The sequence below is a fragment of the Diadema setosum genome, chromosome 20 (assembly GCF_964275005.1).
Source record: "Diadema setosum chromosome 20, eeDiaSeto1, whole genome shotgun sequence".
NCBI lineage: Eukaryota > Metazoa > Echinodermata > Echinoidea > Diadematoida > Diadematidae > Diadema > Diadema setosum.
This window is the reverse complement of record NC_092704.1, coordinates 31,128,901-31,154,095: the sequence shown is the minus strand read 5'-3', so window position 1 is coordinate 31,154,095 and position 25,195 is coordinate 31,128,901. Positions and strand designations below refer to the sequence as shown.

At 38.7% G+C, this 25,195-nt stretch overlaps 1 protein-coding gene across 1 annotated transcript in view; it reads right to left on the bottom strand.

Annotated features, from left to right (window-relative positions):
• The window catches only part of LOC140243605 (integrin alpha-V-like), a 30,726-nt gene extending 7,170 nt beyond the window's left edge, over nucleotides 1-23,556 (bottom strand). The window contains exons 1-14 of the mRNA XM_072323270.1: nucleotides 23,528-23,556; nucleotides 21,847-21,952; nucleotides 20,920-21,025; nucleotides 20,443-20,546; nucleotides 18,624-18,714; nucleotides 18,061-18,106; nucleotides 16,758-16,862; nucleotides 16,110-16,165; nucleotides 12,922-13,070; nucleotides 11,897-12,028; nucleotides 9,637-9,701; nucleotides 9,186-9,333; nucleotides 1,386-1,469; nucleotides 675-754 (exon numbers count right to left, since the gene is read on the bottom strand). Of these exons, the coding sequence (XP_072179371.1) occupies nucleotides 675-754; nucleotides 1,386-1,469; nucleotides 9,186-9,333; nucleotides 9,637-9,701; nucleotides 11,897-12,028; nucleotides 12,922-13,070; nucleotides 16,110-16,165; nucleotides 16,758-16,862; nucleotides 18,061-18,106; nucleotides 18,624-18,714; nucleotides 20,443-20,546; nucleotides 20,920-21,025; nucleotides 21,847-21,952; nucleotides 23,528-23,556 (1,301 nt within the window). The remainder of the gene's footprint in view (nucleotides 1-674; nucleotides 755-1,385; nucleotides 1,470-9,185; nucleotides 9,334-9,636; nucleotides 9,702-11,896; nucleotides 12,029-12,921; nucleotides 13,071-16,109; nucleotides 16,166-16,757; nucleotides 16,863-18,060; nucleotides 18,107-18,623; nucleotides 18,715-20,442; nucleotides 20,547-20,919; nucleotides 21,026-21,846; nucleotides 21,953-23,527) is intronic.
• Nucleotides 23,557-25,195: the final 1,639 nt, after the last annotated feature.

The window sequence follows — 25,195 nt, the reverse complement described above, 5'->3', positions numbered from 1 at the left end:
AAAACCATATTTTTCTTGGTCAAACAGCGTCGTCTTAGCGTTCGCGTCGTCTTAGCGTTCGCGTCGCAGATCTAAAGCTCGCTAATGGCTCAAAGTGACATGCCGTATTAATCTGCTTGTATAATCAATTAAGTAACTTCAAATAAACAGAACGGCAGATTCTTTTTTTTTAAGTCGATTACAAAATAACGACTCATACAGGGAATCACGCAGCTATGATGTAACAAAAATATGCCATGTTTTGTGAGCATCTACATGAAATGATGGATTCCGAGGTGATGGGAATAGGACTATTTTCTTTTAGGAACAGCCCCGAATAATATAGTGCTCCCCCTGTCAACGAGGAATCCATAATTTCACTTTCAGACTATCGATGAATATACCATGACTATGACGTCACAGTATGGCACAATTTTCTCAGTCGGTATTTGTGTTCAACATAGCGATGTTATGCGTGGTCACATGACTATGCAGACCAGCGAACAGGAATTTTTCATTGAAGAGAATATTACGGTCACTATGCACATCACACAAGAAATTTGATAAAGTGATGGAGTCATCCCTTCGCAATTCTATGAAAGAATTTGCAAATGATTATTCTCCCCTGCGTTTTCAATATATGTTCTTCATCAAAAATTTTTCGCTGTCTCTATCGTTCGTTTCTCTGGACTTACCTCTGCGCTGTCAGATTGAAAGAAACATTCTCAGCGAAGGTGCTGTACGACTCAGTTTGATAGCGGAGCTCAAAAGCAACCTAAAACACAGCAATGTTACGTGGAAAAAAAGGTGACCATTATCACTATCGAAACCATTATCAAAAAAGGTGACCATTATCACTATATGAAACCAATGCCATTTACTTTACCATTACCTTTCCTATTACCACCACTATCACCATGTAAAATGTTTCATACAGACTTCAGAGTTCAAGTTCAAGTTGCTTTTCACTTTTCACCTTTTTTTTTTCACTTTTCACCGTACCGTTTTCAGCCCTTATACATTACCCTTAATCGACACTTTACCCCTCGCATTGTTGTACTAGTAGTTGCTTGTCTTCCTGGCTCTTTTACTTATTGACTTTAAATCTCCTATTTAAGTGGGTAAGCTTTCTAGTTAATTTATCAGCAGTTTCGGTGAACAGACATGTTGTGGGACAATAATAATCTAAACACCTTGTTTTTGCACGACATTTGGCATGCCTTCTGAATTCTAAATGGATCTACATTATTTTGTTCATCGATTATCAATCTAGACAACAACAACATCACCAACAACAACATCACCACCACCACCAACAACAACAACAACAACATCATCATCACCAACAACATCATCAACAACAACAACAACAACAACAACAACAACAACAACAACAACAAACTTACAGATGTGTTTGCGCCGACTGGATTTCCTAAGTCACACGTCCGGACCCGTGATGGGGCATGGAAGGTACAAGATGCAATTGCTCCCTGTGTCAAGGGGGAAAATCTCTCAATATTAGAAACATAATACGGACAAAAAATATGCTAAGTTTTCATAAAATGGATATGTCACCATTTATGCCATTCTTTTCTGAATGAACACCCAATTAGTTATCACGACAAGAACACAACGAGAACACAACATTAATTGACCACGATACGCTTCTTGAAAGTTTTCATCAACTGAGAACCCTATTCATAAAAAAAAAACCAGTGTTATTACGCTTTAAGAATAAAACATTTATGGCACCTCCCCTGTGGACTGCTTCGTACAAAAGCACACAACTGAAGTTGCAATAATTGCACACGCCGAGTAACAGCATCAACCACCTGAGAGTAGTTATGCAATAGCCTGGGTAAATGAAATTATCGCCATATTATGAAATGGGTTCAAGAATGTAGCCAATAGGAAGCGCTGAAATGAGTCACGTGTGCTTTGGATATTCTAGTCCCATTGCACAGCACTGCGTGTTAAAGGTATTAGCCCACATTTGTAAACCTGCAGCAATTGGTCTCATAGTTAGCATGGAGTTTGGGTATGATTGCAGTAACACCTGTGCAAAATTTCGTTCCAATTAGTCCATTACTTTCATAAAAATAAATGAAAATGCACCGTAATCCGTATGCATGCGTATAACGCTCGCTAGCTCCGGTCCACGTACGTGTTACATGTACAATGTACGTAGCTATAGCCCGCGCTCGTAATTCGATTTTGGGTCGGGTTGACCCAGTTTGAAAATTGATTTTAAAACGATGATTTTCTCTCTTTTATCGAATGGTATAGACAAAGAGCGACAGGTGAGGTATGTTACTGTTATAACTTGTACTTGAAGTCATATTGGACCTGTTTTATGCATTTTTGATTTTCGTGGGTTTGCAAATGTGGGCTAGTACCTTTAAATCCTATTGCCGATCGTCTGTGCGCGCGGCGGCTCCTTTGAATTGCATGCATACGCGCTGTCAATCCTGTAAACAACTTCTAGTTCGGGCTGCCAGCCGGCCGGCCTTTCTTCCCTTGTGCATATAGCAACGTTTACACTTTGGCGAGTTGGAGTCGCGAGTCGTGCGCGAGCTGTGCGAGCTTCAACTCGCGTCAACTCGCACAAACTCGCGCGAAATGTATTTTTTTCCCCTGGAATTTGCATGAGTGATATAAGACTCAACGCCGAGTTCACTACGCTCGCTGTACGAGTGAACCGAGCTCGAAACGAGACATACCGAGCTTAGTATGAGTTGCAGTGACCTTTATACGACTTAAAGCGAGCTTTAAACGAGTTGTCAAGATTTTATTACGAGTAATAAGAGTTTTATACGATCGAGGGGCGGGAAATGCACATTTTTGGCGCTCAAAGATGATTGCCAGAAGCATTTTCGCTCTGCTTGAAGAAGAAGAGACCCTGATCTTCTGCACGATTGGTGCGACCCTGTTGTCAAGGAGGCGCCGCAGAAAAAGAGATGCTCAAGAGAGGACCAAAATGCTTCAAAGGAGGTTTTGGACAAGACCCTGGTTGTTGAGGAGGCCTTAGTACGGACACTATGAGACGCTGATGGCGGAGTTAGCTGGTGAAGACCTGGACGGTCTTGCGGGGGTTATGACAAGGCGAAAGAAGACCTTCGTAGATCTCTGACCTCATCTGCTCGCTGGAGGAGCTATAACATAAAAGGATACCAGTCACTTCAATACTCATAAGGGTACATCGTTTATATTTCACCATGTTACACAAAACTAGTAAGTTATTGAGCAGTTAACCAGGAATTATACGGTATCACGAAATTATCTCGAGAGTACTGAAACAAAAACAAAAAATTACAGTTAACCAAAATGTTCTGCACACGTAATAAAACATATTTTGAGATCTTGAGATTAATGACAGTAATGTAACACTTTACTGTTCCTTTTCTTTGATACAGAACAATGTTCATTATCATAATGTTTAATCACCTATTAATGTATCCCAGAAAAACCCCAAGAACTGAATAATTTTAGTAATAATTCTGTGCGTTATTTTAATTCATGTTAGTGTATGGGACAATGCCTGATCAAAATTTTTGTTCACTGCAACACTTAGGCCCGAATTCACGAAGGTGGTACAAATGAAACCATGGTTTAAACCATGGACAAAAACCATGGAGCACCAAGTGTCGCATGGAATATTTCGTTACGAAATTGGTCATTTCGTCGACAAAATGACCGTTTCGTTAACGAAATTATCATTTCGTGGACGAAATGTTCATTTAGTAATAAAATGTTGTCATTTCGTTACAAAATAATCATTTCATCGATGAAATGACTAATTTCGTAACGAAATATTCCATGCGACACTTGACGCTCCATGGTTTTTGTCCATGGTTTAAACCATGGTTTCATTGTACCACCTTCGTGAATTCGGGCCTTAGTGTTCAAAGCTTGTTTTGATATCGAGTGTTAAAATGTACTTGCGAATCTTTATTCCTTAACATCTGCCATATTAATTCAAACAAAATTATGTAGGTGAATATATACAAAACTACAATATCAGCGAAATTGAGAACAGTTTGAAATCCACATGCTAAAAGTAAGTAACTCCTTTATAACATTGAGATTAAATATTTCCAATTACTCGGATACAACTGGTTGACGAAAATGTAAATTTAAAGAAATGCCTATCGTGAAAGCATGCATATAATTTTACTTTGACGGAGTTAACTCAAACAAATAAGGTTTCTGTGTGGTCAGTCGCAATTTACGTGTTTAATCTCTTGTTTTGATGTTAGAGGTAATACATGTATTTAACATTATGTTCAGTTAAAAAATGAGCTGCATGTCAAAGTGCTTTCAGAATATATTATGTTTGGATGTAAAAGTTACATTAAACATAATTATGCTTTACAGTAAGCATTCTGTCCTTCCAGAGTGAAAACCTAAAACTTCACCTCATGGACAACTGTACTGGAATTATTATTCTAGCAGATGATAATTACAATTTTCATTAAAAAGAATCTGGGCTGCATGTCCTGACATGTTTTCAGAATATAATGTTGGGATGTAAAAGTTAACCTTTGAAAAAATTATGCTTCACAGGAATCATTTAGTGCTTCAAAAGGTGAAAACCTAACACTTCACCCCACTGTTCTGGAATTATTACTGTAGCAGATAATAATGAAAAAGATTATAAACATATTGGTAGTGAATGTGTGTCGTTCGTTATTTTCATATTCTTGGTTGTTTTAATCAATCTGAACATAATTAGACAGGCCATGTAGCTCATTTTAAGAATATTTTTAAAAATCGACCAACCACAATGTTGCAGTGGCCTTAATGGATATACGTGTTGAGTATCCTTTTCACCGGTTTTATATCATGGCGTTATCATGATAAACACACGAACTGAGTTTTACCCTCTAACAATATGGTGGATTAGTCATTTTTGTTATTCGTACATGTACTTGTATTAAAAAATAAATGTTCATAAAATACATGTATTACTCGATCCGTACTCTCTTTTCTTTACAACAATTCACACATTCACCTTTTCCAACAGTTCTCTGTCCTTGGCTTCTTCAGAGGCCACCTTGGGGGTTGTACACCTCCCTTTCATTTTGCCCTTGCCCTTGCCAACAATTGATAAGTTGGTGTAAGAGGAACCAGCTTCATGCTCTGCTGGGGGTCATCAGCTTCTTGAGTGGTCTGGTCATTCTCACTGCTGTCATCATGCCCATCAGTCTCAGTATCCTGGTCGGGGGGAGAGTATTTAATTCGTCTTCTCTTGGTTGGGATGCTACTTGTCCTTTAGAGGTCTGCAAAAAATAAGTAAATCACTCGATCAACATCTTTTACAAGAAAGACACACGATGGCAATTTCTATATTTTGTTTAAATGTAGCTTATTACAGATCTTAATAAAATCAAATGCATATTTACCCTTCCCAATGTTCTCCCTTTCATCCTCACAATATGTCCCTCTAGGACGCGGAATGTATTGAGAATCCACTGATCTCTCTCACTGTAAGGTGTGTCTCTGGTCCCCTTTCCAGACTTTGGGTTCGTCAGACGGCTGTACTGTGTCCTCATCGACTTGAGGAAATTGTTCAGCTGTTCAACTGAAAAAAAAAAATCGAACACTGGGAATTTAGATCACATAAATTAATGGAAAGAAACAAATAACTTTATTAAATTCTTGTTTCTCATACAGTAAAGTATATAGCTAGCTAACGGGATAAACGAAATGTGGGGGTCAAAATTTTCAGGACTAAATATTATGCATGTCATGTTGTCAGTTGTTTACAGGATTTTCGATAATTATGGCAATCATAATCATAGTAATAATCATGGTAATGAATTCAACAAAATATATTTAGCGAAACTCTGTTTTGCCGCCAGACCCCCCCCCCTAAATAATAGATATTAATATTCATCTTCACTTACCGGAGCACACCGGATTGTACTCCTTGGCCTTCTCTTCGATTAGCGTTGTCTTCTTTGCAGTATCCTTGTATGACTTTAGTCGCCTGTTATACAGACAATCGTGGTCTCTGTACCACTCTGCTTATTCTACTTCTTGCTCTTCAGTGAATGTGTATGCAGTGAGGTGTTTTTCGTCTCTTCGGGGTGCACTTCTTAGGGGTGGACTTCTTGTTTGGGGTGGACTTCTTTGTTCTTTTTTTTTTTCCCGTCTTCCCTGGCGTGCCAGACGGAGAACATGCGAGTGGAGAAAAATGGGTTCATTTTCCTCCCCAACCAGTTCGACAGGCGAGGCCTGATGCTCAGTAGTTTGAGCTTGGACCTGGTCTAGTTTGGTGTCTCAGTTGTTCTTCTACCTGTCTCTGCTCGTCATTGATCTCCTCTTCCGTCTCCATTCTCTCTTCCTGCACTTCTTCTACTTCTACCCTTGTTTGAATGACATTATTCTTTCGGTGTTTAACTACCTGAATGGCCACAACTCTTGGATCTCTTGGGTGAGGGCATATTCCTCTCCTATTTTTGCTAGTTGTAATAATACAGTGACAATGGCCGTTTTAAAAGTACGTGTACATGGGTGGGTCGATTAAAATGTGCTCTCATTTTAAAATATATATGGAAAAATATAGAACACTGGATATTTATTATTCAGCTGGCATGTCAATGTGCATTTGCAACGCAATCTGACTAAACTCATACGAAACTCGCTGTAACTCGGGGTGCTCGATCTGAACTCGCGCTAATCTCGCGGGCACCTCTCCTTCACTCGTAATACGATCGCAGTGCTCGTATCTCGCTCTAGTAAACTCGGAATGCACTCGCGTATACTCAAATATGGCGAGTTATTACGAGCTATTACGAGTTTATCTCGAGCTTCTTTCGAGTTATTGCGAGTACCGCGAGTATATAACGAGTCTAGCTGAGTTCAGCACGAGTTACAGCGAGTTAGCAAAAATTTTGAACATGTTCAAAAATTTTGGGACTGCTCACGACTTCAAGGAGAGTTGTCCCGAGCTTGAACGAGCTCCGCCGAGCCATGCCGAGTTGTCGCGAGTTATCCCGAGTTACATGGTGAGCTTCACGCGAGTTATCGCGAGTGCCTCATTTTGGCAACTCGCCTTAACTCGCCATAGCTCGCCATGTCAACTCGCCAAAGTGTAAACGCTGCTTATGTATAACATGTGTGGCGTACGTATACTCTTATACGTACAGTACAGTAGACCAAGCGTTGTGGGACCGGACGCGGGCATGGAGTCACTTTGAAGGGCAAATCCGGGCGATTTAGCAGGTTAATTCTCACGCCGTTTTCAGAGTATGTTGTCTAGTAGGCCTATATGAGGAGTCTATATCAAGTCTTTAAGGTAAAAGGTGCATATTCTATGTAAAATAAGTAAGTTTTCATGCGGGAACTTGTGTCCGGAAACCCAACCCCCCATATGTGCGGGATTTCCGAGTGCGACGTGCGTAAATGTTTGGGACGAACATCTTCGGACGTCTTGACCCACAAAGGTACGTGAAAAACGCTGAAAATGTTAGTTTTTCGTTCGTTTTCGAATTTTCGACCCATTTTATAAAACAAATGATGCACAGGATTATTTCGTGGCGTTAGTGGAGACGCAGCTCACTCTCGGGTATTTACAATGTAGTGCAACATGCACTCGGCTCCGCCTCGTGCATGTTTCACAATTGTAAATACCCTCGAGTGCGCTATGCCTACACTAACGCACTCTATCCTGCATCATTTGTATAATTGCATACAACTTTTCGACACGGGCCCCCTGATTTGGGGTTGATGAATTCCTACGAATAAATAGTATTCATCTGGAAGCTATCGTAGAGGTCGAGACTTTTCATTTCTTATATTGTTTTGTACAGGTTGAACGGAAAGGATGATATATGATTCATCTGTTCCGATCGTGATTACTTTCCGTAGTTAATTTCTGCCTTTTGTGCCTAAGACTTTCAAATACTCGGTGCAAGAATCCGCAGCCCGTCACTATAGCACCTTCATGAGTGACTGTGTGAACTTTACTTATTATTTTGTTGAAAAAACACACACATTTCATTCCCGGAGCAATTTCTATTGTCATGCATGGTTGTGTCCTCGTGAGAGGGTGCGAGACTTTCGTCACGTTTGCCTATTACCGAGAAAGTCCCAATATACAAAGAGGGTAGCATAATATTATGTTGGAGCGATGCTCAGCCGATATGAATATGCTTTAGGACTAGGGTTAGAGTTTATTCAGTTGATTACCCTAGGACACCGAGATTAACGTTACCCTAACTCTAACCCTAACCCTAATCCTAAACTGAGTAAACTCTATAGCTCTAACCCTAAAGCATATTCATATTCTCGGCTGAACATCGCTCCAACATGTATGCTACCTACAAAGAAATGCTAATAGCCGATAGCAGAGCAGGTTTTTATAGAGAGTTGCGATACTGGGGTACAAAGGTCACGTCAAATAGTTCCCCCTGGTCGTCGATGTCGACGAATTATTTCTACAGGGTTTTCACATACATAGGCGTGCAGTATACCATACACGGACCCAGCGGCAGTGTGAGATACCAATTGCTTGCGACGGGAGTGTGAGTTGTTGAGAAAAATGTCCTGTTTTTTACGGCAATCATGTAAAATTAATGAAGTAGAGAAAGGAGTATTGCTGTCGAAGGCAAGGAAACGGATGCAAACAACCGGTAAGGATGAAATATTTTCAAAGTGGTTTTAACGCTCCTGGATGATGTTGATGGGCGAACGTCAAAATGTAAGGACGGAAATATCATGTAGTCCCACTCCTTTACAATTGTTGTTGTAATTCAAATCCCGGCCTATTGGTCTTTATTGTTGTTATGACGACTAGGGGGAACTATTCTGAACTCTCGTGTAGAATCTATGCGTAACTCTACTTCTCTATAAACCCGCTCTATAGCGTCGCGCGCCCTTATCGCGAAACCGTATACAGTCATGTGCTTCATCAATAGCGAGCAAAGTGCACAGGCGTCATTAGAGTGCACTCCCGTTATAACGAACACGGTTAAGACGAAAATCCGGTTAAAACGAAGTTAAAATTCAGGCCGTAACATTATCCGCTCTATGCATTTTTACTGTTTATTCGTTCAGTTATAACGAAATTTCGATACAACGAAAGAAAACTGCCGGTCGCGAGGACTTCGTTATAACGGGAGTCCACTGTACTTGGAAATGTTTTAGGTAACTGAGAAAAATGTAGAGAAACTTTATGAGGATATTGATGAAAAGTATCTTACCGTACTAAATCTTCCCGCAGTCACGAAATAAACACCGTTTGGTTCCTGTATGCGCAGAAAGGAGAGGAAAGCATCCTCACCTTTGTTGGTTACCATGACATCCAGATTTATGACTTGAGCTTCACCTATTGTTAGCTCAGTGACGTCACTGAGAAATAAAAGAAAATGGATTATGTCATAAAGATTCATTTATGAATAATATTACTATTGTATGCACTGTAATCAATGAAATTTATGAATGAGTAAAGGAATGAACAGATTGATGAATAAATGAATAGATGATGAAAATTAACTGACAGGGAAACAATTTGATGAAATCTAGGACTGCGGAGCTATTTTTTTTTTTCGAGTGTAAACAGACAGGTTACTCGAAGGGTAATACCTGTTACGATGATTGACATGATTATATACTGACTGAGCGTTCAGGCTTTTGGGGACAGCCTTCTCTTACCTGGATGCCGTTACAGCTAGATCTGGAAAGCAGGTTGCACCAGCACATTCCCTGGCGAAGGCAATCTTGCAGGTGCATGGTAAAAACAAAGAAACAAACAAACAATAACATGAAAAAAATATGGCGGCGATCTTTGTGAGAATCATTTATTTTGATAAGAAGCCTTGACTATAAAATGAATTGGAACCAGTTAAGGATTTTTTTTTTTTTAAATCATTGATGGAGGGGACAGTGACTTGTTTATTGAACCGAAACGATTGTTCAAAATGAAAATACTTTCACAGACATCCAAAACAAAAATATCTGTCTTTGAAATAAACAAAATCCTAACAGGACCACCATTCTGTCTTTTACATGAAGAATAAGTGTTCTCAAAGAGAAGCTTAAAAAGCCAACTCATATATACAAGGTCGACCACTTACAGCAGCACTTAGCGTCAAACAATCTCTAGTCCATTGTGCTCAATCATTGCAAAGTGACCATCAGTTTTACAACTCTCCAAATTTAAACAGAAGTAAAAATAAAGTGTAAAAGCGTTCAGATGTTTGAAGTTCGCCTGTTAAAACTGCATATGTATCTTTGAAGTTGGAGTTGAATGATATACATTGATGAACAATTTTTCAATTATTTGACATGTTGATGATCTACAGGTAGTCAAAATAATATGGTTTGATCTATATCACAGTGTAAAGCCGTATTCACATATTTTCTTAATTTACCTAAGGGATAGGTAATAGTTATGATATTGACTGGCCTTGAGGGAGATACCAGATAAATATTGCCCGCACTGAAAGAATATTGCCCTCGTCTTCGACTCGGGCAATATTCTTTCAGTTTGTTGATGATCTACAGTTAGTCAAAATAATATGGCTTGATCTATATCACAGTGTATAGCCGTATTCTCATATTTTCTTAATTTACCTAGGGGATAGGTAATAATTATTATTATAATAAATATTGCCCGCACTGAAAGAATATTGCCCTCGTCTTCGACTCGGCAATATTCTTTCAGTTTGGGCAATATTTTCTGGTATCTCCCTCGAGGCCAGTCAATATTATATAATTATTACCTATACGAGGTAGTTTTGCGAGGCAATTACAGTTGGCATTTTGCAGGGTCGGGAGTTCAGCGGGCGACATTAGAGCATATCACGAGCATCCGGGGTTTACATATACAGTGGACTCCCGTTATAACGAAATCCTCGGGACCGGCAGTTTTCTTTCGTTACATCGGAATTTTGTTATAACCGAACAAATAAACAATAGAAATACATAGAGTGGATGACATTGCAGCCCAAATTTTTACTTCGTTATAACCAGAATTTTATTATAACCGTGTTCGTTATAACGGGAGTGCACTGTAAAACAGGGAGGTGGGAAGAGAAGGAGTGGAATCTCTCTTCCCACCGCCCTGCTTTACATAAAAACATTCCGATCGACCACGAAGAGGGACGTCGCTGCGTGTCGATTACACGCCCCGCAGAAGAACGCCGATAAATCAACTCATAAAAGGTCGACCACTTCCACTAGTTCCAGCAGCACGACGCGTCAAACAATGACTAGTCCATTTGTGCTCAATAACTGCACAGTGACCATTAGTTATTACAACTCTCCAAATTGAAACAGAAGCAAAAATAAAGTGTAAAAGCGTTCAGATATCTGAAGTTCGCCTGTTACAACTACATATGTCTCTTTGAAGTTGGAGTTGAATGATATACATTGATGAACAATTTTTCAATTATTCGACATGTTGGTGATGATCCACAGGTAGTCAAATGTGGCTTGATCTATATCATAGTGTATAGCTGTATTCACATATTTTCCTAATTTACCTAGGGGATAGGTAATAATTATGATATTGAGTGGCCTTGAGGGAGATACCAGATAAATATTGCCCGCACTGAAAAAATATTGCCCGAGTCGAAGACTTTCAGTTTGGGCAATATTTTCTGGTATCTCCCTCGAGGCCAATCAATATTATATAAATATTCAAAACTTGTGTCCTTGGGCGACCTACTGAATATTTGAAAGCTTGCTTTATTTGTAGTCCCATATAAGTGCATGAAAAACTTGGACTTCAGACAATGATGACAAAAAGTGTTTAAGACACTGGTAATCATGATCATAATACACATAATACACGGAGATTAACATGTACTTCCAAGACACGGACTGCTACGCGTTATGCTTCTAATCATGATAACATCTGCACACGACACCAGTTGAAAATAACAAGGCATATGCGACAATGCGACAGTACCGAACTGACGATGTGTGTGTTGACCTCCTCCGCGAGAACAGGCGGTACGGTACTAGCGGTCGCCTGTCCGTTGTCGACGAGTCGGTAGTCGAGGGAGACCGATATGGGCGTCTGCTTATCCCGTATCGTTGGCTAACGTGAGTAAGAAAACGAAACGCTCCGAAATTTACGCCAGCAAAACCATCATCGGATGGCTAGTGATGACATAATAATGCTTGATAATCACGTCACGTTCATCAGCATTCCGCAATGACACTAATTACCCAACTAGATCATCATCACAAACCCGTTTTCAATTTCTGTCCGTCAACATTTAGTATATCATATTTTCTTCCACTGAAGTCGTACCTGACAATCAGTGTATCACTATCTTTTTCCCATTTTTAGAAGTTCATTCTTAATTTTCTTAGAAAAACTGAAGAAACTACAGGTAATTTTGTTAGACGATATCCAGATTATAGAAAATGATATCTGCTATGTAAATTATCAAAGAACATTTAAATGACGTTTGATATATATGTTAATAAATCTATCTCAGTCTGGTATCATTTCCCCTAGGAACTCTGTTTCTTCTGTAATTTTGTATATCCTTCTCTAGAGTACTGTATACTCGGATCCCGAACATTAATCATAGACCTGTATCAAAAAATGAGCAGAAAACAACCCGACTGAAGTGAAGGAATAAAGCAAGAATATTATTCCACGCAGAACCGAGTTGGCCTATATACTACACGCACGTATGGGTACCTGGCAACATTAGGGGAATAATAATTATTATGGCAGGGCCCTCTGGTAGAACATTGACAACGTTGATAAAGGGTTCCTGACAACAACAACAACAACAACATCAACAAAACATAACCTATGGGTATTGCCAATTACAACATGTTTTTTTTTTTTTTTTTGGGGGGGGGGTTGGGTTTTTTTGTGTCTTTTTCTTTTTAAGAGGAACCGTAGCGCTTTGGTTCAATGAGATGTGACCAGCAACCAGCAACTTCAACAACAAGCAACAAATCACAACTTACAGCAACGAACGCATGAAGAACATTGCAGGATGGTGTGTCGATCTGGACTCGCATGGTTCTCTGGATTGATGACTGACTAGTCTCCACGAAGAATGACCGACGCAAGGCCAATTCTCGAGCGACGTCGAGCTGGATGTCGTACTGGAATTCTGCGATGTCAAAAGACAAAAGACAAAATCAACCGAGACAACTCAAGTAAATAATGTAAACGCCTGACACCATAATCTTGAGTGTCATACAAAGACAATCTTCTCCCCCAACTTCGCACAGGACGGGAACATCGTTCGGCTATACACCTGTACACTATACTCGCGTGTTCTGACTCGTTTACTTTTGTAGGGGAACTTTCATAGCTTAATCTGTGTGAACTCTAAAAAAAAAAAAGAATTAGTAAGAGCAAATATTCATCAAATGAACAGTGTTCTTGGACATCGTTGCAAAAGTGTTCTAAAACATTGGTTGGTGTTGAAGTACGACACGTCAATTATATTTATTCCTGGCTAGCCTGCTAAGCTGAACATGATTCCGAGAGAATGCTACCCTATACCGCGAACGAGAGAATCTAGAAATAAGAAACGATGTGCTTGAAACTAAAAAAAGAAGAAGAAAGGATTTCTTCATCTTATCTTCTGGCAGTAGTATTATTGCAAATGTGTGTCTAAAGTATCAGTTACAAGCGAAACTAGCCAAGTGATACATTCAATCAATCAATCAATTATAGTTTATTTCCAATCAACGAAAATCAAAGCATAGTACAAAGTATACATGTCATGAAATGATATTGTTCAAACATTTGCAAAAGATTCATGTAGTATCCGAGATAAATTATATAACATATATTTACATATATACAATAATTAGGAGGAACAATGCATATATACTTCGTGGGCGTGCGGGAAATAGATTCAATTATGGAAAATAGTGATCCACTAAAAAGCAAAGCTTGTGGGACGTGGATCGCTAGATAAATAATGAGTAAATGATATATTATTCGAGGGTTTTTTATTGCTATTGTATTTGATATAGATTATTTAAGTCATTTGTAAAGATATACATGTAGTTATATTGAGATACGCAGATCGGGAAAAAAAAAAGAATATCAATGCTAATGCCCGGACACTGTTCACTGAACCACGTGTACCGGGAAAATATGACAAGGACAACACACTCGTACACACATTACCCACACACATATAAGACGCGAGACAATACCGAGAGGAGAGAAGACTGTAACAGTACAAGTCTACGAAGAACAAAAGACAGGGAAGAAAGAGGAGAGAAGAGAGAATTCTCTACATTAATTACAACGCTTCCCTATAATTGAGATATTTCTGAAATTAAACTGAGTTTCACTCCCATTAAAAAAAAAAAAAAAAAAACCAGAAATGTCGCTATGGCGACTGATGCCTCCGCTATAATGCATTATTCTCCTAATAGGTGTATAGTACAATGTCTTCGTTATTCTGGCAGGAAATTTCCAAGAGAATCTCCATTAGGTAATACATGTATATTAAGTTTTAGAAATAATAATGCAAGCATTGCATATACTAGTATATGAGGGAAATAGTAAAATTTTGACGAGTTGACCTTGACCTTTGACCACTATTGACCCATGACCCCTAAATTCCCTAGATAATCCCTGCCAGTCAGTACATGCGTATGTACCAAGTTCCATGAAGATACATTGAACCATTTGTGAGAAAAGTGAAATTGTAAAATTTTCGCCTAATCTTTGACCTTTTGACCTTTGACCTTATGACATGAAACTCTCTCTGGAGAATCTTTATGCAGTAGTACATGTCTACACTAATTTTCAAGAAAATACCTTCGGGCATTTCATGGATATGGGGAAAAAGCAACATTTCTAGCATTTGGCCTTGACCTTTTGACCTTTGACCTCTTGCCAATGTCACTAAAATCTACTCAACTAATTGCCCTATCATACATCATCCTTGGACCAAGTTTGGTGAAAGCTGCTTCATCCAGTTTTGAGTTATCACGTAAACAGATAAATTTTAGGATTTGACCTTGATCTTTGACCTTTGACCTCTGTCCGATTTCACTCAAAAATTAATCAAGTAATTGTCCCACCATACATCATCCTTGGACAAAGTTTGGTGAAATTTGCTTGATCCAGTCTTGAGTTATCGCGTAAACAGATACAATTTCATGATTTGACCTTGACCCCGGACCTTTGGCCTTTGGTCGATTTCACCCAAAATCTAATCAAGTAATTGCCCCATCATACTTTATACTTGGACCAAGTTTGGTAAAATTCCAGTCAACATTACTCAAGTTATCGCGTAAACGAATGCGGACGGACGTACGGACGGACGGACAACCCGAAAACATAATGCCTCCGGCACCACTTCGTGGCGGAGGCATAACAACAACAAACAAAACCGGAATAACATTGAGATCAAACTATATGAGTATACTTGTTAAACGTCTTTAAAGGGAAGATAAACCCCAAGAACAATGTGGATTGAGTGAAAGCAGCAACATTAGTAGAACACATCAGTGAAAGTTTGAGGAAAATCGGACAATCGATGCAAAAGTTATGAATTTTTAAAGTTTTGGTGTTGGAACCGCTGGATGAGGAGACTACTAGAGGATATGACGTATGAGTGGACAACAATACAAAGAAAATATAAAGGAAATTCAACAAAGATTCACTTTTCTAGAATCATGAAAGAGCAATGGACCAAACTCTTTCAGAAAGCAGGGGGAATAATTGCTACCCTTAACATATGTCAATATCAAGTTGATGGAATTTGTAATTTTCATGAAAAATTGATTTTTGTAGAATTTTCTTTATATTTTCTTGGTATTGTTGTCCACTCATACGTCATAACCTCTAGTAGTCTCCTCATCCAGCGGTTCCAACACCAAAACTTTAAAAATTCATAACTTTTGCATCGATTGTCCGATTTTCTTCAAACTTTCACTGATGTGTTATACTAATGTTGCTGCTTTCACTCAATCGACATTGCTCATGGGGTTTATCTTCCCTTTAACATTTCACCTAAAAGAGTACTAAGTAATGTTAAAAAGTATATAATAGACTTTGTTTCAAATACTGCAGGATAAAATGTATTTGTGCACAACGATAAGTCAAAGAGATCTGTCAAAAATGTCTAGACTATTCAGAGAAACCATAAAAATATAGACAAATTCCCAATTCATACCAATTTCACCGGGCAAGCCTTGTCCTTCATACTGAATACAGACGTCAATACTGAACCTGTACGAGAAACAAATAGAGAGGAATGAAATAGAAGGGATGTATGGGAAAACTAGAGAAAAAATACACACCTCCGAAACGCTGTATATTTTGTCTTTCAAAGAGTATTAGAAACGTCCTTCGAAGAACGGGATATGGTTTCTCGTGAGAGTTCAAATTGGAAGTATTGGCGTCCTCAAACATAACGTGGATTGAGTGAACGCAGTAATATAAATGAGTAGAAAACTTCAGCAAAGTTTGAGGAAATCCTGACACTTTCTTTTAAAAGTTATGAATTTTTCAGTTTTGGTGCCGCCATCTCTGGATGAAGAGACCAAAAATTCGTGACGTCACGAACAACGATATAAAGAAATATAAAGAAAATTCCACAAAAATTCATTTTTCTTAAATGATACAAGAGCAATATACCTTCTTCAGAAAGCAGGCAAATGATAACACCCTTCACATATTATGTCAGTAATACCAGACAAAAAACGAGCACTTTTCATTTCAATGATCCATTGTTTTATATGATGACTTTAACTCAGTGATGGCATATATAAGTTATAGTATCTTAAAACTGAATATTTATAGGCTTCGATTAGCATAGTACCCTGCGACTGCTTGCCCAGAGGAAGTTTGAAAGTTTGTGACCCCGAGGTCCAGAGAAGAGTGGGAGAATGACAACTCTCCAACGGCCATCACAATCTGTCTGGTCCTGTACGGGGAGATTTGCAAGAAGAAGAAGTAATAATCAAAAATCAAGCAGACAAACGTCAGTTTAGACACCTGGGGGTGTTTCATAAAGCTGTTCGTAAAGTTGCGAACAGCTTACGAGCGACTGGTGATCAGTTCTTCTGCTGAATTATGGAAATTCTGGTAAGTATAGCACATCAGAACTGATCACCAGTCGCTCGTAAGTTGTTCGTAACTTTACGAACAGCTTTACGAAACAGGGCCTAGTTCTCTTGATAGTATGTATCATATTGATGGTTTGAGTCACGATATTTCATTGTCTGTTTTTCAAAGTACTTTATTTGAAATATTATGATGTATTATGTGTTTAGATGAATATGATATGTTTGATGTAGAATAATAAGTATCCCAGTGGGGAAAAAAGCAGACAAACGTACTGACAGACAAACAAACAAACACATAAAGAAACGAACAAAGACACATTAATCCTTGTTGGAAATGATTGAGTTATTTGTTTCCTTCTTCTTCATGCCAGAGGAGATAAGAAGGCTAGTTGATTTTCGTTCGTTCGTTTGTTTGTTTGTTTGTTTGTTTGTTTGTTTGTTTGTTTGTTTGTTTGTTCGGGGGAAATTGTCGGATGAACGAAACATCCAAACAATAACGACAAATTCGTTGTGCTGTAAACCTGTTGGGCTTGTAATTACAAATTCAGTCATGCTGTTTAGATATGTGTGAGTAAATTGGTTGGGTATATATTTTTTTTTCTGGAAACATTATATCTTTAGCATCCTTTTGCGAATGGTCACCAACTTATTTTCCCCATACTATGCATCTTGAATGAACTAATTTTATAAGGTATTGGTGTATGTTGGACAATATAGTTGTTCTGACAACTGGCGAGTTGCTAATCTCTTCACTCAAACCGACGAAGCAAAAGCAAGTTTCAATAACACATATCAATTGATAAACTTACTAATTCAAAAGATTCAACAGGTCACGCAACTTTATTGCCGTAGGAGCGACATACCAATACAATATTAGCATGCACGACCATAACATCCAGCCTCCCAGTTTTAAATCTGCCTCCACGTTCACAGGAATGATTACTGAAAAAAAATCTCACTGATTATTGTTCTATGTAGTAAGGATGGCGAAATACTGTCATGCTAAATTTTACTGATCCCCTAAATGAACACATATAAACACCTAAGTAAGCTCACCGGTAAAGAATTACCCGTTGAGATCCATGAGCCCCAACAGCAAGGTCTAATTACACAAGTAGAAGAAGAAAAAAAAAACAACAACAACAGCAGCAATTAAAGAGAATGATATTGTCATTAATCATGCAATGTTATCATCAGTCATTTTTTAGTGTACTTCAATGCGTGTATGTACGATACGAATTCAAGGAAACTCTCACTAACAAATGAAATTCAACTCTAACTCCTCGCGTTAATGTTTTTGGAACTACTCGGAGTAAAGTTGTTTATCAATTGTTTAAATACTTATATCTATATTTCTATGTAAACGTTGTTAATCTGTCAAAATCATTTCACTTCTATACAAGTGGAAAAAGGAAACAATTTGAATCTGAAACCGAAACCAATAGTTTGTAAAGTTGACCTACTAGAGTGCACAGTCACGCACTCGGAACGATTATTAATGACATGTTTGTGATTTGACTGTTCGCCTAACAGACCGCGGAGTTTCGGAAATATATATAGGTATATGTATATCACGTATTACACAATATATTTATTTCAATATGAATGAAACTCGATACCGGGATAAGTGTTTCTATCGACGTCCAGTCCAGCAGAGAGAGCGAACCCAAAGTATTTCAATGGACGTTGAGTCTCTGACGGAGTCAGAATCTGGAAACAAAGTTTAAAGGGATGGTATAGTATTGGTTGAGGTGAAGATTCAGCCTTTAACTTTTTGTTAGATACTTGTTTGTTCATTTCCATCTGAGAGGATGGCTGGATAGCCCATATTCAGCTATGCTAAGCTGGTCTTCCATGGGGTCCAGTTGGAAACCTGGTCCACTTAGAAACCAATTTTTGAAATGTTAAAGAGCTAAGAGGTATTCAAACTTTATTTGATGAAAATTGGTTTCGAAATGGCCGAGATATCCCAAAACAAAGCAAAATAAAGCGATCCTAATAGAAGGTTGGTCCCATCTTTTATTAGGATTGCTTTGTTTTGGATATCTCATCTCTTTCAAAACCATTTTTCCTCAAATAAACTTTGAATTCCTCACAGAATTATATTCTCTGTCGTATCTCATAAAATATTTCTAATATATAAAAAAAAAATCATCAGAAAAAAAATATGTTGGAAAACTGAAGTCCCATTTCAATCGAAACTGTACCCTCCCTAAGATAACATTATGATGACACTCTTTTCAGCACTAAAAACACATCATCTATGTAATCTTATTTCAGTTTCGACCTTTAAATATGTCATAAGGGATCTACTTTGTCACGTTTGAAACGACACTGGCAGTGAATGGCCGAGCAAATGTCAAGGGGCCGGGATCTTGTGGAACTTCAGGGAAAACCCCGAACTTTTAGTATATATTTGAAGTGTTTTAGTCATTAAAATTTAACAGACTTTAGCCCTACCTCAATCATCTTCCTGTTCTGATTCCCATGCCCAAAGTGCAAGGTATAGTTTAACCGCGGTATTATTATTACATGCAGGACATACACAGAAACTTGAATAATCAGGTATATCGCGGATGTTGTGGCGAGTGAGACGAAAGTTCTTGGATGAGGAAAGAAGTAAACGGGTCACTCATCTTTTTATTTCCTTTTTTTTTTTTTAAGTTGAAAAACGTACTGAAAAATGAAAGTTCGGTTTTTATTTTCTCGTAGTTCCTAGTAATTCACACAGGATGTAGCGTTCAGCAGCCGACTGACTGGTAAGTGAAACGAAAGTTAACGGATTAGAAAACATGAAAATGAATCCGTGGATGAGATGATCAGTGATTTCGTTCTTTATGTTTTCCGTAAGTGGCATAATGTACACGCATTTTTATGGCGTAGACCCGACGATTTGCTCGAAATTGTTAATGGATTTCTTTGTAAAACAAATCTTTAAATTACTACCTTTTTTTCTTGATGTTGCAAGGTTGTGTAAGGAGAAGTTGTTACCCCATTGCAAGGCATTTTCTTTTAGACTGCCGTATCCCCCGCGTATCCCTCTACAATGATCATCCTCCCGATGCACAATCAATCAATGCTTTTCTTATCATTTAGTTTAGGCCTACGGTTTTTTCCCCTAAAGAAAGCAAGCTTGCAAACAACCACGGGATCAAATATTTAATGGATTAGGCAATATGGATAATGTCTTGACACAGAAAGCCACCACTGCGGCCAGGGGACTCGATCCCGCGACCTCAAGTTCGAAAGCCCGCGTAGTCTCATACCTAGTCAGCCACAACTCCTCAGCGATTTCCAATCATGCCAATTATACTCCTGTTCAAGTTTGGTTTGACTGTTTGTGTATATCATTACAGTGTTCAAATTCAATGAAGATTTTCGTCTCATGTACTATTTTCTCTTGAGGAGAGGATGAAATAAAGGAACTGTTTTGCTCACTTGGTTTGGTGTAAGGTCGATTGGAATATTAACACCCGATCCATGGTAGATGAACACTTTTCCGTCCTGACCGTCACCACAGAAGGGCGCCCCTACGGCTAAATCTGAACAGTGAAGAAACAAACATACAAAGAAAGCACAGCTAAAACAACATGAGGTAATGCAGAATTGATAATGTGAAATCCACATATACCAATGTGTACAATAAATGAGGATTTTAACTGGCAGTCATTACGATATATAATATCGGTAATGTCACTGTGTTCTTAGCATCCAGGTGCTTGGAAAATGAATATACCACATATAACAACATGCATGTGATCTAGAGTATATACGATGATGTGTACGTGTAGTCTACTTTGACTGGTTTGCTCAGTGTTCAGTATGAAAATATAAATGAATAAATGGTCTGTTTAATTGATTTCACTCAGTTTATTAGAAAATGTCCTTTGATCACTGAAGGTTGGTAATAATTACCATTGAAGCCGTCTTGGTTAATGTCTCCGAGCGCTGCTAGCGAGTAGCCAAAGCGGCAACCCTCTTGAGTCCCGATCGCAATGCCGTAGTTCTCAGAGAATCCACCCTGCGGAATAACAGGAGATCGCAAAGTCTGATATTTTGTTCAAATTTCAACAATTCGCAATCAGATGATAGGCCTATATACGTATGACACGATGTGGCGGGTTGATAATGTTAAATGACAAAGTCATTCTGGAGAAGGTGAAACACTTAATTCGTCGGTCACACCGCAGAACTCTTATCACAAGTTGATCTGTTCTTCTCTTTAATTTTTGGAATACAGACGTTTCCTTTGCGGTTCCACCATGAAAACGCATTATTTTTGCGTTCTCTCGAACAGGAAACGCCCGTGCTCTTCTCTTGATGTCTTGATCCAATACCGCATAGAGTCGTTTTCGGAATAAGTGTTGTTAATTTTAATGTCTGTTCGATACCGTCTGGATGCCGGTTCGATACGGAAACGAAGGGGAGAGCAGCAGGAAATTCTGAAATTTTTGCCTTTGGGGTCACCCCACGAGCCCGACACGTACGAGTCATACGGCCCAAGAGCTCGACACTAGGCAAATAAGGCCCATAAATCTGACAGTAGGCAAGCAAGGCTCACGAGTCCGACACTGGTCTTGCTATGCAAAAAGGCCAATGAGTCTGACACTATAGGCAACAAGGCCCACGAGTCCGACATTTGGCAAAAAAGGCCCGATGTAATGTCGTGACAAGTTAAGATCGTACTGGAAAGTTCGACAGGTGAAATGCGAGATAGCCGACTTTACCATTCAACACTTAGTAGCGTTCAATATCGCATGATCTAAACCGACTGATGTATATCTAGGTACACAACGCCTCCTTCACCCTTCGGGCCGAAGGGTGAAGATCCATGTATTATACCTGTTTGTCGTTGTAATAGATCGAAACCTTGCCAACCTCCCACCCAGCGGCGATGTTTCTGTCGGCATCGGTGTACAGCGGTGCGCTGATGATCAAATCTTCAGACCTGTACCAATAAAGAGATTGTCGTTAGTTATAGGTCTACACTTCAAATTGCCCAAGAAAAACGGTGGTTGCTATGAACATTTCATGATGATAGTAGTATAAACAACAGCAACAACAACAATTATGATAATGATGGTGATGATGATAATAATGATAATAATAATGATGATAATAATAATGATAATAATAATAATAATAGTAATGATAATAATAATAATAATAACAACAACGACAACAACAACAACAACAACAACAACAACAACAACAAAAGGCAATAATATGCACTTAATCATCAAGGGCATTTCATCAGTGTTAGCACTGTTCTTCCAGAGGGCCCTGTCATCACTATAACATGTACCCCAAAATATAAAAGCCAGGTAGGGCCTACCCATTTTTACATCGTGGGTAAAAACATCATGTCGTAAGACGAAAGTTCTCGACAGATCTCGCACTTCGGGGACCTCCGTGTCAAAGTCTATCCACTAAGGCCTGTGTCACTTTTTCTCTCATACATTCTCTTCGATGCATCTCTTCGATGAAAATATGTAGTGATTGCTCGTATTGTGTGTTTTTTTTTTGTTTGTAATGTTGACAATGTTGTCGTAAAAACCTCAAACTCTATCTGGAGAATTTATGTCATACAATTTAAGTGTTTCGGCAATGATGATGTTGGCTTTCTTCTTTATTCTTTTGAAAGATAATATAGATGAATAAGAATAACAATAATCTATACTTCCATAATGTATTCATCCAAAAGATCAAGAAGACTATGCGCTTTATAAGACTTAATGAACACAAAAAATAAAGGATGTTACAAATTGCTTACTTCCAGCTGAAGGTAAAGCGACTACCGCTAAATAATAATGACTGCTGAGACTCTACAGCGAGTAACCAGTTCATGTACAGCTTAATTAGTTTTCATAATAATAAATACTGCCATTATCGACCACCTATATTCCGTGCGAGACCAGCGTACTTGTCATTGTAAACTTATCCCCCCCCCCTTTCAATTGTGCTTCCTGCGAGCGTCATACCCCCATTCCACAAAGATTTTTTTTTTTTTTTCTCATCGGTCACTCATCGGAATCCAAAGTTTGTTGCTTCCGGCCACCCACCGGAGTGTATCGGATCGCAGTCTGATGAATCCGACTTGGTTAGTCGACTAAGACGTGTGGCGCGTGATCTTCATTGGCCAATCTGGCCTCATCGGATCACGGCCCGACATGTCTGACACTGACCGGATAGTCGACCAACACAAGCCGGATTCATCGGACTGTGATCACAATTCACTTCGATGGGTGGCCGGAAGCGATAAACTTTGCTTCCGATGAGTGGCCCATCAGAGAAAATCTCTGTGGAATGGGGGTATTTGACCCGAGCTAAAAATCGAGATACCATTTACACTGACGTTATGGCTCGGGCCTAAAGCGGACTACCTCCCGAGAGCGGACTAACTTTAGCTCGGGTATTTTATTTATTTATTTATTTTTTGTCCTAAGAGTTACTTCGCCTCCGGACCGGTTTATGAATGGGGTGTAAAACTTGAAAGGGATGCAGACCGAACGTTTCTTCTCACCCGTCGTTGTTGAGGTCGGAAACCGCCATGGCGTGGCCGAAATACGTGCCGAGAGTTGATGAGGAGAGCTGGCGATAGTATTCACCATTTTCATCGTACAAGAGTACCTGGCAAAAGAAACATGGGTATAGAGGAACATTGTGCTGCAGCGGGTGGTTGCCGTATAATTGATGAGCTACAAGTTTAACTGAGTTGACTAACGAAATTGTATTGTAAAATTTATAAAGATAAAGACTGTGTAATATAGCTATATGCGGACATGAAGATAAATGTTTTCGTTGTCGTCTAAGCGGCATACGGTGAGGCAATGGTACACATTTTTCATTCAATCTGATGGTCTGACTGGTTGAACTATATAATGAAAAAAAAAAGTTTTAAAAAATATCACGTCACATTCATATCACATTCTTAATTCTGTATTGATATGCAACCATATTTTTTACGATGATTTTGCCATGCATGTAGCACAAACAACACTTTTGTATGGCTCCTTTGTCATTATGTAATCTTCTTTCATCAGGTCACAACGAATCATGCTTCATCATTAACCCTTTCACGACCACAACTATAACATGTCATGGATTTTTAACGTGGAATATATTTGCCGGTAGAAACGAGATAACGAATCCATATTTCTGTCCGGTGCAGTTCGATATACCGAAGGTCTGTCAGTATGCACTTTATTTTGTTTTCGTTTTCGGACTATCGAACCTTCGGCCTGTAAGGAACCGTATATTATTTTTGGATTAACGAACATTCGGAATAACATATCGTATACATATTTCATTTTCGGATAAACGAACCGTAGGAATATTCCAACCTTCGAAAAAAATGTCATATAATTTTCGGATGAATCGAACCCTAGAATTTTCGGGTTAACGAAAGTTAAGGTCTACGGAATTTGTGTGTTTAGGAATAGTGGATTTCCGGAATAACGAACATCATCTTTCCTGTCGTATCATCATTGCCAACAGATGAAGCTTTAACATTTCACAAACAGGACTGGTCACTATGCATCCAACGCGTGAAAATCAACTCCATATTCAACACTGTTCAATTGCAAATTGGAAATCGTATTGATTGAAAGAAATTTAGACAACACATTAGCACAAGTGGCACTAAAATGGGATATGAACTAAGGAAGTGGTTGAATTCTACACTGTCACATCCCGAGATGACTCTTACGGTTGCAGTGTCATATCCAAATATGGTCTTGGGATGATGTCATAATACAGCCTAACATCTCTTCAATTCTCTTGTATTCAAACTGCGATGACGTTCCTTGTTAAAGGGGATGGCTAGTAACTGATCAGTGGGAATCAGTGGGAATGCTGGGGGATGATTGTTCCAGTCCTTGTGGGATTCATTTAAGAGTACATTCTGTGTGAAAATTATTTGCTTCAGAATGGTCTCATATTCAAGTAATGTGCAGTTTAATGGTTTCAAGTTAGCATGCCTGTACAGTAACGGGGTATTAAACTGCACATTACTTGAATATGAGACCGTTCTGAAGCAAATAATTTTCACACAACAATAGATATATAATGTATTTTGAAATGAATCCCACAAGAATTGGAACAATCATTTCCCAGCATTCCCACTTATTTCCATTGATCAGTTACTAGCCATCCCCTTTAAAGACAAAGCAGTGGGGATTTATATCCTTCG